Source organism: Lissotriton vulgaris, chromosome 7 (assembly GCF_964263255.1).
Source record: "Lissotriton vulgaris chromosome 7, aLisVul1.2, whole genome shotgun sequence".
Classification (NCBI taxonomy): domain Eukaryota; kingdom Metazoa; phylum Chordata; class Amphibia; order Caudata; family Salamandridae; genus Lissotriton; species Lissotriton vulgaris.
In genome coordinates, this window is record NC_141695.1 from 1,295,574,888 (window position 1) to 1,295,589,215 (window position 14,328).

The following is a 14,328-nucleotide window of genomic DNA, read 5'->3' on the forward strand; positions in this document are numbered from 1 at the left end:
TGTCTTACCAAGCTGAGGATTTGGTAAGGTCACCCTGAAGCTTCACTGGTAGCACCTTGGGCTTTATAATTAGGGCTCCCGGTTTTATGGTATTTTATTTTTTTTAGCATTTCTGTCTGTATGTATCCATATTTATTTTTAGGCCATTTTGTCTGTATGTATCCATTTTTATTTTGTGTATAAATGAAATGGTAAAGCATTTCCATATTTATTTAACTAATAGACATGCACTCATACATTGATGTCTGTCGTGATTTAGCGATTTAAGCTGCCAAATATTACGCAACAATATCTCCACTAAATATTAGTATTATGCGACAGATGTATGTTCACATACGCCATTATTTAAAGAAAGGTCATCCTGTTTTTTAATTTCCCATGCTGTCCATCCGCTCACCTGTTGGGCTACAATTCATTAAAGACAGCACAGAGTCACTTAAAAGAAGCACAATTTTCTGTATTTATCCACTTTTAAAAATAAATGCAGGCATGAGTTTTCTATCTGTAGTTATCTGTTAAAATACATAAAAATGGAAAACAGGGAAGCCTTATTTATAATACGGCACACGTCTAGCAGTATGGCATAGGCCGCCAGCATGTGACAATGTGGTAAAAGATGCCTTCCGTGCAGCCTCTGACAAAAATGTGCATTTTACTCCCTAAATTACAAATACACTACTGGAGGCCTCGCAACTGAAAGATAAAAGTGTAGCTCCTAGCTTATTATGCAACCAGACAGACTATAGGTACGAATAGATTGCAAGTACGTTCCCGCTCTATGTTTTGTTCAAGCCAAAGTTGATCAACTTAACTCTTGAGCACAGCAGTTAGTCAAACAATTCAGGTGTTCCCTTCGACCCCAACAACAAATAAAACAGCACTGCTAGCATCAAATACAGCCATTTCCAGCTGCCGGATTGTATTTACCTAATGGTAGGTAACAAGTTGGTAAAAGTGGCACTTACCTGAGTTTGCTTAACTTTCTCACACATTTCTCGGTCGTTATACTCGCAAGAGGCCCTCAATACATAAAAGATACTTTGTGTAAAAATGTATGCAATGTAGATTAACATTGAAGCCATAGACGTTACGGCACTGATGATGTTGGTCGCGAGACTGCCCCGTACCTGAAGGAAATAAAATGGCAGAATGTACTTGCTTGGTTTGTTTGTCCAGAGGAAATATTCACAAACCATCACTGGCACCTATGGATCCCCCCACTCCGAGTCTGGTAGTCAGCCTCCAAAGATTCTACAGCAGGTCCTGAAGTTTGAATGATGTTGAACTATCCCATTCACAAATGTAGATTTCTGAACAGGGCCGGCTTTAGAGCTGGTGGCGCCCAGTGCAACAATCTTTTTTGGCGCCCCCTCATATGAACAACTCTTCGGAGTCCATCACTACCACTTGGGCAAAAGTGCCGCACATTTTTCCATATCCCCTATTTCAAAAACATTTCATTTGTTTTAAAACACTGCTTAAGGTTGACTTTACTATTCCAGTCCGCTATCCATTCAAAACAGAGATCTGATCTGTGCATCAGGCATAGCAACGCTCACGATGCTTAAATTACGGGAGCCACTAGACAAAACTCCGATCTCTCTCTAGCTGTAACATTATTCACAAGAGTAATCATGACATTTTTATTGCTGCTGCACAGGGAACTCTGCCCAGGTGCTTTTAAATCGTACATTATTGCTTATTCACAACCCTCCCGAGGTCATTGCCCCCTTCTAGGTCACTCCCAGTGCGGCTGCACCGGTCGCACCACCCTGTACACGCATGCAATCACAAAACATCATTAAAAAAAACACACACACACACCTGCTTGCTGTGCCTTGGAGGTCCCAGGAGGCTTGGGACTGCTCCCTTCCCCCACTGGCTGACCTAAGGGGGGAGAAGGGAGCAGTCTCAACATCATCACAGAGTGGGAAGGAGTCAGTGAGACTGCTGACCCCACTCCACTCTGTGATGAAGTGTCACTGATTGACATTCGACCATGGGAGCCTTAGGGATCTTTGCTGAGCTCAGGAGGTCAGCTCAGGCAGCCAGGAGCCTGCGCATTTACACATGTATGGCTCCTCGCTTCCTGACCTGAAAATGAAAAGTGTCTGTGAGGATGACTTTTGTTCAGCCTGACAGACACTGTTTGTGAGGGGCAAAAGGTAGGGGGGGGTTGTGGACCCTCACCCCAATAGACTGGCCACGACTGCTTACATGAACGCAGACATTTTTCAGAATACATAGCATGACATTCGACTTCTGCCTTTGAATGCACAGAAAATGTGCACTACTCTGGTTACTCTGGCAATCCCACTCTGCGAGGTTGACATCTCCTGTTTTGAAACTGAAGACAATGAGTTGGAACGGAGGAGAAATCTGAGCTCAGCTTTTCACATTTTCATATTAAACTTGCAGCTGATGGAATGGGAAATGTCGCATTTGCGTTGATGCATATGTAGGGGTGCATTATAACCACGTGTAGAGCTCACCCACATGTTGAACGTAAACAAGAGTGCTAGAATAGTGAACAGTGTTAATATAATTTTGTGACTTATTTTAGATAACTGAAAATGTGATATGATAGCTAACTTAATAAATAAATCTAATTGGCAGAAAAGGCTAACATGAAGAACCTGTGTTTAACACTACTCATGTATTAGAGATGTTTAATAATGTTTTCCATATTTAGGAAATTGTTGTGTCATTTGTAATTCGCAATTTTTAAATGATGCATTCTTATGTAAGCTAGAGCTGTAGGCCTGAAATGCAATAATTGAAAAACTCGCTTTAGGTTTAATGTTCTGAAATTCATGTGCACTGTGGAAGCTGTTCTTTCTCACGTTTTGCGTTGCAGGTGGAGAAGCATTCTTTTAGGCCAAATAAGGTCTTTGTTTTAGCGTTTAGGTAAAGAAGAGAAGAAATTACAATGTTATGGTTTGAAGACGATAAGGAGAAATAAGTCGGCTTCACATGGGAGAAGGCATGAGAACCAAGGTTGAACTGTTGCGAGAGATGAGTAAAGAGAACACAGTGGTAAGGTAAGCTTAGTGGGCAAGGAGGATGATGGGAAATTACCTGTGAATAACTAGTGTGGGTTAGGGAAAGAGTCAGCACTCCTTCCTTGCCTCTTGGAGAGGGAGCATCACAGATCAATCTATCTCCAAGGAAGTGGCTTCGTTACTCCATGACGGACACCTTTATTCTTCTCATTATAAATGCTTATTGGGGCGTGGCTTGGATGGCAACGCAGCAGTCGCCTAAGTCCAAGAGCTCCGCAACCCCGGGACAACAACGGTGAGCCATCCAGCGAGAACTGCCCTAATCCCCACAAAAAACACATCGAACAGCGTGGGAACACCTGGTGCTGAAGGTGGTGCGAGCCTTCCCTAACGCAACACAAGAAGGAACAGCAACTACCTAAAAGATCTCTAGCACTGCCGAGCGGTAAGGCGCACCTAAGATGGCGGCGCATTGAAGAAGGCTACAGCAACCACCACACACTGCGGTGCCAGAACCCCTCCCTCATAACAACGAGCGGAAACAAAAGGGGGCGAATCTCAGGAGAAGCAGCCACTTCAGAGCCACAAAAGAAGGTGAAACAACGCTTGGAGCTACCCACGAGCAACCAACTCCCCGATAACGGAAGAAACGAAACCGAAACTCACCACTCCAGGGCAGCCATCTTGCGCTGGCAGCACACAAGCACGGACAGCAGCAGAGGTGAGCACACCGGAAGGCGGGGGTAAAACTTGTAAATGCGCGCCACCACCCAGCCATTTAAAGTCCCAGCAATTAAAGACCTAACCGAAAAAAGGAACCGCTAACCAGGCAGCACTTACGAAGGTCACAGAAGCCGATACCGGAACACGGCGGCCATCTTGAGAGGGGCAGGCGGCAGCACAACGAGCACAACGAGCACAGAAGGCAGGCGCGCCGGGGGGGAGAGTAAGCCCCAAGACGTGTGCAGCACCACCCCTAACCCCTGAGCCAAAGAAAGAAAACGGACAGCCCAAGTGGCCAAGCTGGAAGGGCGCATAAAGGCGCTGGATAGCAACACAGCAGCCATCTTGGAAGGGGCAGTCGGTGACTAAAACGCAAGCAATACGAACACGTGAGGCGACCGCTGGATGGTATCGAGCCTCAAGCGCGCGGCACCTGGCCTCCCCAAAACCAAAGCGAAACAAGAAAGGGCCGGGGGCACAGAACAGGACACACAGACACAGCTGCCATCTTGGAAAGGGAGGCGGCACGGCGCAGTAAGCCCAGAGCAACTCCACAGTCATTGGAGGTGAGCCCCCAAACGTATGCCACCACCCAGAGCTGGCAACACAACAGACACCGGAGCTCATACCTCGCTGGGGGCGGCCATCTCAGAACAACCAAGAGGTAGCAACCCAGCCGGGAAGTGCGGTACTATCCTTCTTAAGCTCAACCGCCGGACGTACTGGACGGCACTACGGAACTAGCTTCAAACGCCAGGGGAGCACACCGATCTAACGCAGCATAACAACAAGCTGCAAGCCAAACCCCAACGGCACCGTAAGTCAGTCTGCGGAAAGGGACAAGGTCAGAGCCAACACAGCAAGTAGTGTTACCAGCCCACGGCGGGCAGCACGCCAACGGAACAAACGGTCCTACCCCGTAGAAGGTGCAGTGTAGCACTGCACACGGCTACAATCGCAGCAGCAGCGAGCACAGGGAAGCAAGCAACAGCAGTGCACAGAGAAGTCCAGGCGTCCAGCAAAACAAGAACCAGGACAGTAAGGTGGCCTAGCAGGTTCACCTTCAGTGGCAACACGAGGGACAAAGACACCACATCAACAAACAGCGGCCCACACCAAGAGAACCAACAGACGGACCAACAGAAGAAGGACAGGCTGTCCATATACCTCGCAAGAAGAGGTTTCGATAAGATGGCCGGCAGAGACGACAAACCTGCCAACGACAATAAAAAGCAAAGGAAGGATATGGTGGAATCTCCAATCAAGATGAAAAACAACCACACCATTGATGCAGCGATGGAAACGCTCCTCAAAAAGATAACGGAAGCCAATGACCTAGCCAAGGCCACTAAGAACTCCATGGATAACGTTCAGCTAGAACTCACTACAATACGAGTGGACCAAAACAAAATCGCCAGCAGAGTAGGTGAAGCGGAGAGGAGAATTAGCGACATAGAAGATAGAACAGCCAGCACGGACAGAGATGTACGCTATGTCTCCAAGGTATCCAGCGACCTTCAGAGAATGTTTGCGGAACAGGAAGACAGAAACAGGAAGGGGAACATCAGGATCCTGGGAGTGCCAGAGGATGAAGAAGAGGCCGCAGGGTCGTGCGCAGCAATGCTAGAAACCCTAATTCCAAAACTGACGGGCCTCAAAATTCAAAAGAGCCTTTCTGATTGACAAGGCATATAGAGTACCGGCGATGAAGCAACAGCAGAGGAAAGGTCCGACAACAATCATTTGCAAACCCTTGCGAGCCAATCACACCAATGCCATTTTTGCATTTGCGTGAAAAGGCCAAACAGTGAAGTGGAATGCCCATAAGATAATAATCACCCAAGACTTCTCGAAAGGGATGGTGGAAACTAGAAAAGGCTTCCCAGCACTCAGGGAAAGGCTAAAGAAAGCTAACATCACATGCAGCTTTGCAGGGCCTGCAAAAATGTGAATAACGGACAGGAGAGGCATGCGCACTTTTGACGACCCAGCCGACCTACGTAGATACCTCCATGGACCCGAACCGGAGGAAATGGAAGAAACAAGCCCAGGGACAGCGAAAAGGAGGGCATCATCAGACGGTTCGGAAACAGGTGCAGCAGGCGGACACTAAGACACAAGCCAGGCCAACACTACAGCAGCGTCAGCATACCTAAACGTCTACCTCACCACGCCACAGTGCAGAGGCACCACTGATCACTACAAACACGTATCTACCTCATGACCGCTAAAGCGCGGCAGGCCTGTGACCTAGACTTACCACCTGAAGTATTTTGTATCACTCAGAAAGGCTGCAGCCACACCACAGCGACACCACAGAACACTCTGAAGGACGAATCTACCTCAACGGACCTTTAAACTTTGAACTCTGAACTCGTACTATTACCTAAAGTATTATGTATCTCTCAGGGAAGACCGGACCACGTGCAGGCTCCAGCAGTCTGAAAAGAATATCCTTTACCAGATGTGTACAGCACAGCAGGGGGCAGGGGAGTATCGATCTCGGGGGGCGGAGGACCGTTGCTGTCGCACGTTCACAGTACGTTGACAGGGGAGAGGGGGGAAGGGAGGGGGGGGGGAGAGGGCCTGGAGCCAAGTGGCATGGACAATCATAACCTTGTGGAGACACTTTTTCTCTTTTTCCCTCTTTTTCCTTCTACACATCCCAGATCCCCAACCTGCCCCGAGGGGGGACCGACAACATGTGGCGGGAGGTAGCCTCTCTGGGCCCAAATCTGACACCAAGGACTAATTTGAGTACCTGCGTAGGCACAAGCAAAAAACACAGACCGCCATGACCACACTCACCACACAGACCCCAGTGCAAATAGCCGCAGACATCAAGATAGTATCCCTAAACGTCAAGGGCCTTAACCATCCCGTTAAACGTCGGAAGACACTAGAATATTTAAATAAACTCAAGGCCAACATATATGTCCTCCAAGAGACCAGAGTCTCAGTAGAGGACGCGAACCGACTCAAGGCAAGCTGGATAAGCGAAGTAGTATGCTCACCAGCCGTAAACAAGAAGTGGGGAGTGATCCCCATCATCAGCAAGAAAGCAAAGTTCAGGGTACACGACCACCAAGCAGACACAAAGGGCAGAAGGCTACTCACTTGGATCAGAAGAGGGGAAGAGACTATACACATAGCCAACATACACAATAAAAGGGGGTTCCCCAAGGCAATACAGGATATACGCAGGAAGGGAGGGGATCAAAGCAGAGATAGAGATGAACACCCTGCCAAAATGAATATCCAATGGTCCTCCAAGGGATCCAATTCTGTTAAAGAAGGAGCAACATTACCAGGTATCAGAGCCAGAGATTCAAATAATGTTTTTTATGAAAAATATATATTTTTATTGATTTTTAGACACATATTTATGAAAAGACAATCGTGGATTGGATATTCAGGAGGGAAACATCATCATACAGTTCAGTGTTCCAAATACTCCGGAGCACTTTAGGGGGGCTCAACAAACACTCACACCTTCAAGGGTTCATTCAGACTTATACACATTCAAACCGTTCAACCAGGTGAATTTCACAAGGCCTGCAACAGATAGATGGACTTGTGGTTGCATGGACCAGGGTGCAACAGTGGGAGGGCAAATTAGATGGTATAATGTTGCCGTCCTTGGTGGTAGCGCCGACGCGCGTTTCGGTGTAAGGCACTTTCGTCAGGGCAGACCGATGTAGCCGGGGAGGGGAACACACAAGCTGTAATCCAAGGGTCTTCAAAGCGTTCAGGTTTTAGAAGGGTACGTATTTTTCACATGGGGTAGGTAAAGAGGATCTTATTCAGTAGAAGGTGGGTTCTCGTTTCCTTTCCTTCTAGTGACAGTAGGAGATACACAGTGATACACTTCCTTCCCCAGGGGTTCTGGTTTGCTGTAACAACGGATCATAAGTCGCAAACATGAACTTATGACACTTGAAATATGTAGGCCACGTCTAGTTGTCAAAAGAAAGCCACAGAAACACGTCCCTGATAAATGCGAGGATACGATGGCCGCGTCAGGATAGCAACCGATAACTGGAAGGGAGGGTGGGGGGGGGCCTTTGATCAATACCCCTTCTTACTCGGAAACCAGATTAGGGGAAAGGATGGATTCTTGGTTAGAGAATGAATCACGGCGCTTCCAGACAGCGGGGGCTACAGTCCATCTCCATTCCGTCCCGTGGCGACGTGGAGCCTGAGGCGAATACACATAGCCAACATCAATGGCCCGAACTCAGACAAAAAATTCTGGGAAGAGGTAGAAAGTGAGCTCAACAGCATCCCCCTGGGGGAGCTGCTAATCACAGTGGGAGACATGAACCAGGCGATTGACAATGCCACGGACAGACATCCACATAGACCCAGCCACATAACGCAAGAGCAGACAACACTCAAAAACCTATTCGCCAAGCTAGCACGGTCAGACCCATGGAGACTACAACACCCCAGCGCCAGAGAATACACATTCTACTCATACACACACAGCTCATATAGCAGAATTGATTACATACTCATGTCCTCCACTCACACACATCTGACTGAAACAACAGAAATAGGGCCCATAACAATTTCAGACCACGCTCACATCTCCCTCTCCATAAGCGGGAAACACAACGAGAAGCCAAACCGTAGCTGGCGCCTCAACAGCGACATACTAGAGAATCCGACAAACATAACTGAGGTAGAAGAGGCGATTAAGGAATATCTAACGTTCAACGACACCGCAGACACTGACACCATCACCCTCTGGGAAGCACTAAAAGCCACAATAAGAGGGAAGCTCCTGAGCTTCAAAGACAGAATGAACAGGAGTAGGAACAAAAAATTACAGAACTGGAGGGCCAGATAAAGGAACTAGAAAGGAACCATAGCGCGAACCTGGTGGATAGGAACACACTCACCACACTCACAAAAAAGAAGTACGAATTGAAAGGATACTAAGTGAAAGGGCAAGCACTTGGATTAACAAATACAAATCCATAAACCTATGCTCAGCAAACAAAGCAGGCAGAGCACTAGCAGGATACCTGAAAGCCATACACAAGGCAGCACTCTGTCGTAGCGATTACAGACAAAAATAACAGAACCCACACAGTCAACAAGATAATCCTTGAAACCTTCAGGGGTTTCTACAAAAAACTGTACACAGAGGACAAATAACTAGCGACAGATGGCGGCGCAAACTTGCTAGACAAACTCGATCTGCCCAAACTAAGCAACGAAGAAAGAGACTCACTAGAGCAGGACATAACTGGAGTCGAGGTGGGGATGGCAATAGACTCGCTGAAGCCAAATAAAGCGCCAGGGCCGGACGGATTCTCGGCGGCCTTCTATAAACAGTTTCAGCCCCTGCTAAAAGAGACCATGGTCAGAGTATTCCAGATGTGCGCTGACAGGGGGAGCATGACGAATTAGATGGCGGAGGCAAACATCATTGTCATCCCCAAAGAGGGGAAGGACCCACAATTCCCGCAAAACTATCGCCTGATCTAACGAATAAACGTAGATTGTAAAATATACGCAAAAGTAATGGCTGCAAGACTAAACACATATCTACCTCACCTCATACACAAATCGCAAGTAGGCTACCTAAAAAACAGACTCTCACAAGACAACACCAGACTACTCTGCCACCTCAAACCGCACAGCTAACAGCATGGAGAAGGCAGTCATGATTGCGCTTGATGCAGAAAAGGCCTTCGATAGAGTCTTGTGGCCCTTCCTTGACCAATGCATGCGCAAATTCGGCCTAGGGGATAAATACCAGGGTATGGTCATGTCACTCTACAAAAACCCCCGGGCACGAGTGGTGGTCAACACGACCACGTCGGTGATGTTCACCCTGGAGAGGGGGACGAGGCAGGGGTGTCCTCTATCACCGGGACTATTCCTACTCGCATTAGAACCACTCCTTCACATGATCAGGAATAATCCGCTAATAACAGGAGTACGAGTCGGAGGGCAAGCTTTCAAGCTGGCAGCATATGCCGATGACATCCTGATCACCACTAACGACCCAGAAATATAAATAGAAGCCCTGATGCAAACCATTGAGGACTATGCGCAGGTCTCAGGATATAATTAAACCGTGACAAATCCGAATGCAAGCCAATGAACTGCCACATAACAAGGACAGTACTAGGCACGTCCGGACTTGCGTGGCAGAGGAAACCCCTGAAGTACCTGGGCCTCCTCTTTGGAAGAGACCTTAGGTCGACCCTAGACCACAACGAGGAGGCAATGCTTAGGAAGATCAGGAGCAAGCTAGAAGCCTGGAGCCCCAAATTCATCAGCTAGTGGGGTCGAGTCGAGATGATCAAGATGATGATCACACCAATGCTAAACTATCTGCTGAGCATGGTACCACTAACCTTAACTATGGACTTTCACAAAAAAATAGATAAAGCAATCAACTCATTCCTCTGGGGTGGCAAGAAGGCCAGAATCAGCCTATCAAAACTTAGACTAAAAAAAGTACCAAGGTGGGCTAAACCTTACGAACTATAAGGCCTTCCAAATGGCCTGCCTAGCAAAACAGGGCATACACTGGATCTCCCCCACACCAGAGTACATGCCGCTCTGGCTCGACCTGGAAAGATGCATCCTGGGGGGGCGACCCAATCATGGCGCTGACGGCCAACAGACACCCAGAAGCAAAGAATGCAATCATCAGGAACACAAAGACAGCACTACTCAGAGTAGACAGAGAACTGGAGGTCAGCATCAAAGGGTCCAAATGGGAATCAATATGGTACAACTCCAAGGTGACATACAAAGGGGGGACATTAGAGAACACGGAGTGGTACAGCAGAAGCATCACGACGCTGGCCCAACTAGAGCTAGACAGCAACCCGCTCACATTCGAAGCACTAAAGCGCACGCATAAACTACCAAACAAGGAGTTCTATGAATTCCTCAGGATCAAGGCATCCATCACCAAAGCTAACCTCTCGAAACACAAACCATCCATCATACAGTACTCACAAAACCTAAACAAGACAGGCCACCAAACTGCTCACATTTACAAACTCATCACCCCCGCACCACAACACTAAACAACAAAACACTAGCATTCTGGGAAGGGGAGTTACAGATACCACTAAACGAAGATGAAAGGGCCAGACTATGGATCTCAGCATTCAAAAACAAGATAACCCCACAATTAGCCCAAACAAAATACTGGCTATTACACAGACTACACTGGACCCCAGCCAAGCTAGAAACAGTAGGAGCCAGCGAGAGCGGCACCTGCTGGAACTGCCACAAAGCAAGGGGGGACCTTGCTCACGTCCTATACAAATGCCCCAAGGTCAAGGTTTTCTGGCGCAAAGTTTACAAACTCATAGACACGCTTACAGGCTGCCACATACAGCGAGGCCTACCAGGCATAACCATGGCCTTCCTGATCACAGAGCTCGACTCCAAAGAGAACCACGAACTAGTTGACGTCTTGCTAACCGCAGCCGCCAAAACAATTCTAGGTAACTAGAAAAACACGAGTAAAGCCACGTTAAAACGTTGGTTCAACTGGGTAACATTTCTACGAGGGGCCGACAACATTAGCGCCAACCACCACCCGGCAAATCACACGGCCAGAGGAGACATGTGGGCGGCCCTGGATGCCCACCTGGAACGAAACCACTCCCCCCCCTTTCTCTCTCTCTCTCTTTTCTTTCTCTCTCGTGCTCCACCACAAGCCAGACATTATATTTTGGTCTAAGCAGTCAAGAATTGTGACAAACTGTTTGTATATGTCAAATTTATTTTCAATTAAAATATTTTGAGATAAAAAAAAAAAGAAATGCCTATCTTTGGTGTAGTGGCGCAAGTGTTGTTAGTGGTTCGGACGGACCGTGCTGGTTTGGGGCACCCTCTTGTTCGCAGTGGGGGTGCCTCGCTCCCTACAAATCATCCCTCCCTGGGCGGACCGTCGCACAGCTGGGTCCTGTCAATGATGGTGTGGCCCACTGTGGTCAGGGGCGTTAGTGCTTGGTGCATGTGGCCACCGCAGCCTTTTTCTTCCTTGTGGGGTGATCCCTTGTGTTGGTTGGGGCCCTCCAGTATGCCTGGGGGGCCCGGTTGTGCCTCGGTCGAGGTGGGTCTTGGCTGTGTGTTGGTCGAGCTCTGTCAACATGGCAGCTCCGGTGTTGGTCGGCACAGCGTTATTCAGGTGTCCTCTTCTTGTGTGTTGTTACTTAGATTTTCAATCCAATGTCTGCAGACCTTGGTACGGCAGTTAGATGATACCCAACTGAATAAGCTAGCAGGCTCACGTCTCATTTACACTAGTATGTATACTACTGGTCATAATTCACAGTACATGGTTGAAGAATTGTTTTCTTTTCCCTAAAGTTTGTTGCTAAGATTGATGCTTTACATGCATCAGCCCTAGATGCTGGGAAATTTGGACTCTTGCTTTTTGATTTCTTGTATTCTTGTTCTGGAGCTTATAGTTTTGTTCATGCTGTATCGACAGAACTGGGTGCGTACACTTGGCTTCATGCTGTTGATGGAGCAAGGTTACGCTCATTAAGCGACTTTCTTGTACTCAGCCCTCTCTAATAACTCGTACCTAACCAACATGTATTGTCTTATTAATATTGCATTACACAACTTTTACACATCTAAGAGAAACTTGCTTATGTGATTTTACTAACGATAATCCGCTTGCAATTAAAATGGCTGCTGCCACGCGGGTTTTTTTTTACTGCGCATGCGTCTGTCATACTCACGTGACATGACGTATTCTCTGCTTTGGACGGATTCTTTCAATTCTGCGCACTCATATTAATATGGCTGCTCTATGTTTTCACATGCAAGAAGCTTGCATCGCTGCTTTTGCTAAGCTATTCGTTTTGCTTAATCCTAATGGTATAGTTAAATATAAAATGATGGGTATAGAGTAGAGATAAGTGGTATACAGTGCATTCATTTATTCTGTGTTCTAAAACGGTTTCCTTTTCATTTTACATGTTACAAATAAAACTGGCCTGTCTCGTAACGCTGAACTCAATCTTTGGAGAAACTGCAACTGCGCAAAAGTTTCAAGTCCATGAAGCAATGACCTTTGGACTGTGGCCGAGGAGCTGACTGTCTAAGAAGATGCTCCTGGGAACACGAACTCTTGAACTCAAGCAGGAGAAAACTATGCAAATGGTAATACAATGTATTTACAAATAGAACATTTATTGTTGGGTGGAATAAAGACGTCATGTGAAACTAAACTAATGGGTGGGAACGTTAAAATGTAATATTCATTTCTAAAGTTTCAATTTGGTATGATGTGGTGACCTCTCCTCATTCTCTTGTCCAATCAAAATTGGGGATCCTTACACTTGCAACATTGGGGGGTGGTACACTGTCCTGAAAATAGTATAACTAGAGCAGGCTTAGATAGAGATTTAGTCCGACTTGTCCGAATAGCTGACCTGTTACTGGCCCAACGCACTCAATAGGTGATCAAGAACAGAGGTGTGGGCAAAGCACTCTGTCAGAAGATTCACTGACCCAATTGGGGTACAGGAAACTAAGGTGCTGGCGAAGCACTTTGTCGGTGAATTTGATAACCTAATCGAGGTTCTGGCTGTTAGCTGCTGAGAGGGAGTAGCGCAGGCGTTTTAACTGAACTGCGGGTGCCGGTCTTAACCTTTGGTGGTCCTGTCCTGATCCAAATTGGCTTTATCTGCCCTGATTCTGATCTGCACCTGCTGGCCTACTGGTAACTGCAACTTTTGGGGTTCCTATCCTTTGACTGATCCGTGGCCAGGATTGGTCTTCACATCATTCTAGGTAAATATACTGTGTGGGTAAATGTCATGCTATTTTGCTTCCTTTTCTTTACCCTCCCTCATGACAAATGCTTAATGACTGTGTTATAAAATCTTTGCATATTTTCATTCTGATCGTTATTTTATTAATTGAGAATTTCCTATCGTTCAATGTTTGGATTATGACAATTTAAGAAGTTTAGATAAAGAGTTAAAACTTTTCCCAAGTTTGTGGTTATTATAGGAGTGCAAATGTTATTTTTATGCCTATTATTCTAACTCCGTTGATCCCTTAGGACTTTAGGCACCGATGACAAGGACTGGTAAGTCAATGGTATAGGTCCTAAATGAAATTCATAAATCACTGATTAGAGTGAAAGTGCACAGGTTATCTGGTTAAACTCACAGTATATTTTTATGGGCCCAGGTGAGTATGGTAAAACTAGTCGGGTGACCTGCGCGCTCCATCAGTATTTCTTTTGGTAGCAGCATGATGGTTTGGGATTAGTTAAGATAGGTATTTAGTTAGTTAGTACTGAATATGGATCGATCAAATCTGATTTTATAGTGATTTTATTGATGCTGTATTGATTTTATGTATTAACCAAACTGTTCGTATCTGTTATATGTTTTGTCTGGAAACCCCGGAGGCATAATAGCAGGTGCTAAATGGAAGCCACACTGCAGTGAGGTCACTTACCTAGAGGAAATAAGTGCATGGTTAGGTAAAACCTGAAGCACTATTTAGGGATTTTCTGTATAAATGTGTGAATAAATGATAGCAAAGAGTTTGCTAGCAAAACCTTTTGTGTGATATCACCTAGAAAGGGTAA

At 46.5% G+C, this 14,328-nt stretch overlaps 1 protein-coding gene across 1 annotated transcript in view; it reads right to left on the minus strand.

The window, feature by feature from the left end:
* Positions 1-14,328, minus strand: part of LOC147703527 (membrane-spanning 4-domains subfamily A member 4A-like) — a 566,730-nt gene that overhangs the window by 178,114 nt on the left and 374,288 nt on the right. The window contains exon 4 of the mRNA XM_086931898.1: positions 966-1,127. Within this exon, the coding sequence (XP_086788024.1) occupies positions 966-1,127 (162 nt within the window). The remainder of the gene's footprint in view (positions 1-965; positions 1,128-14,328) is intronic.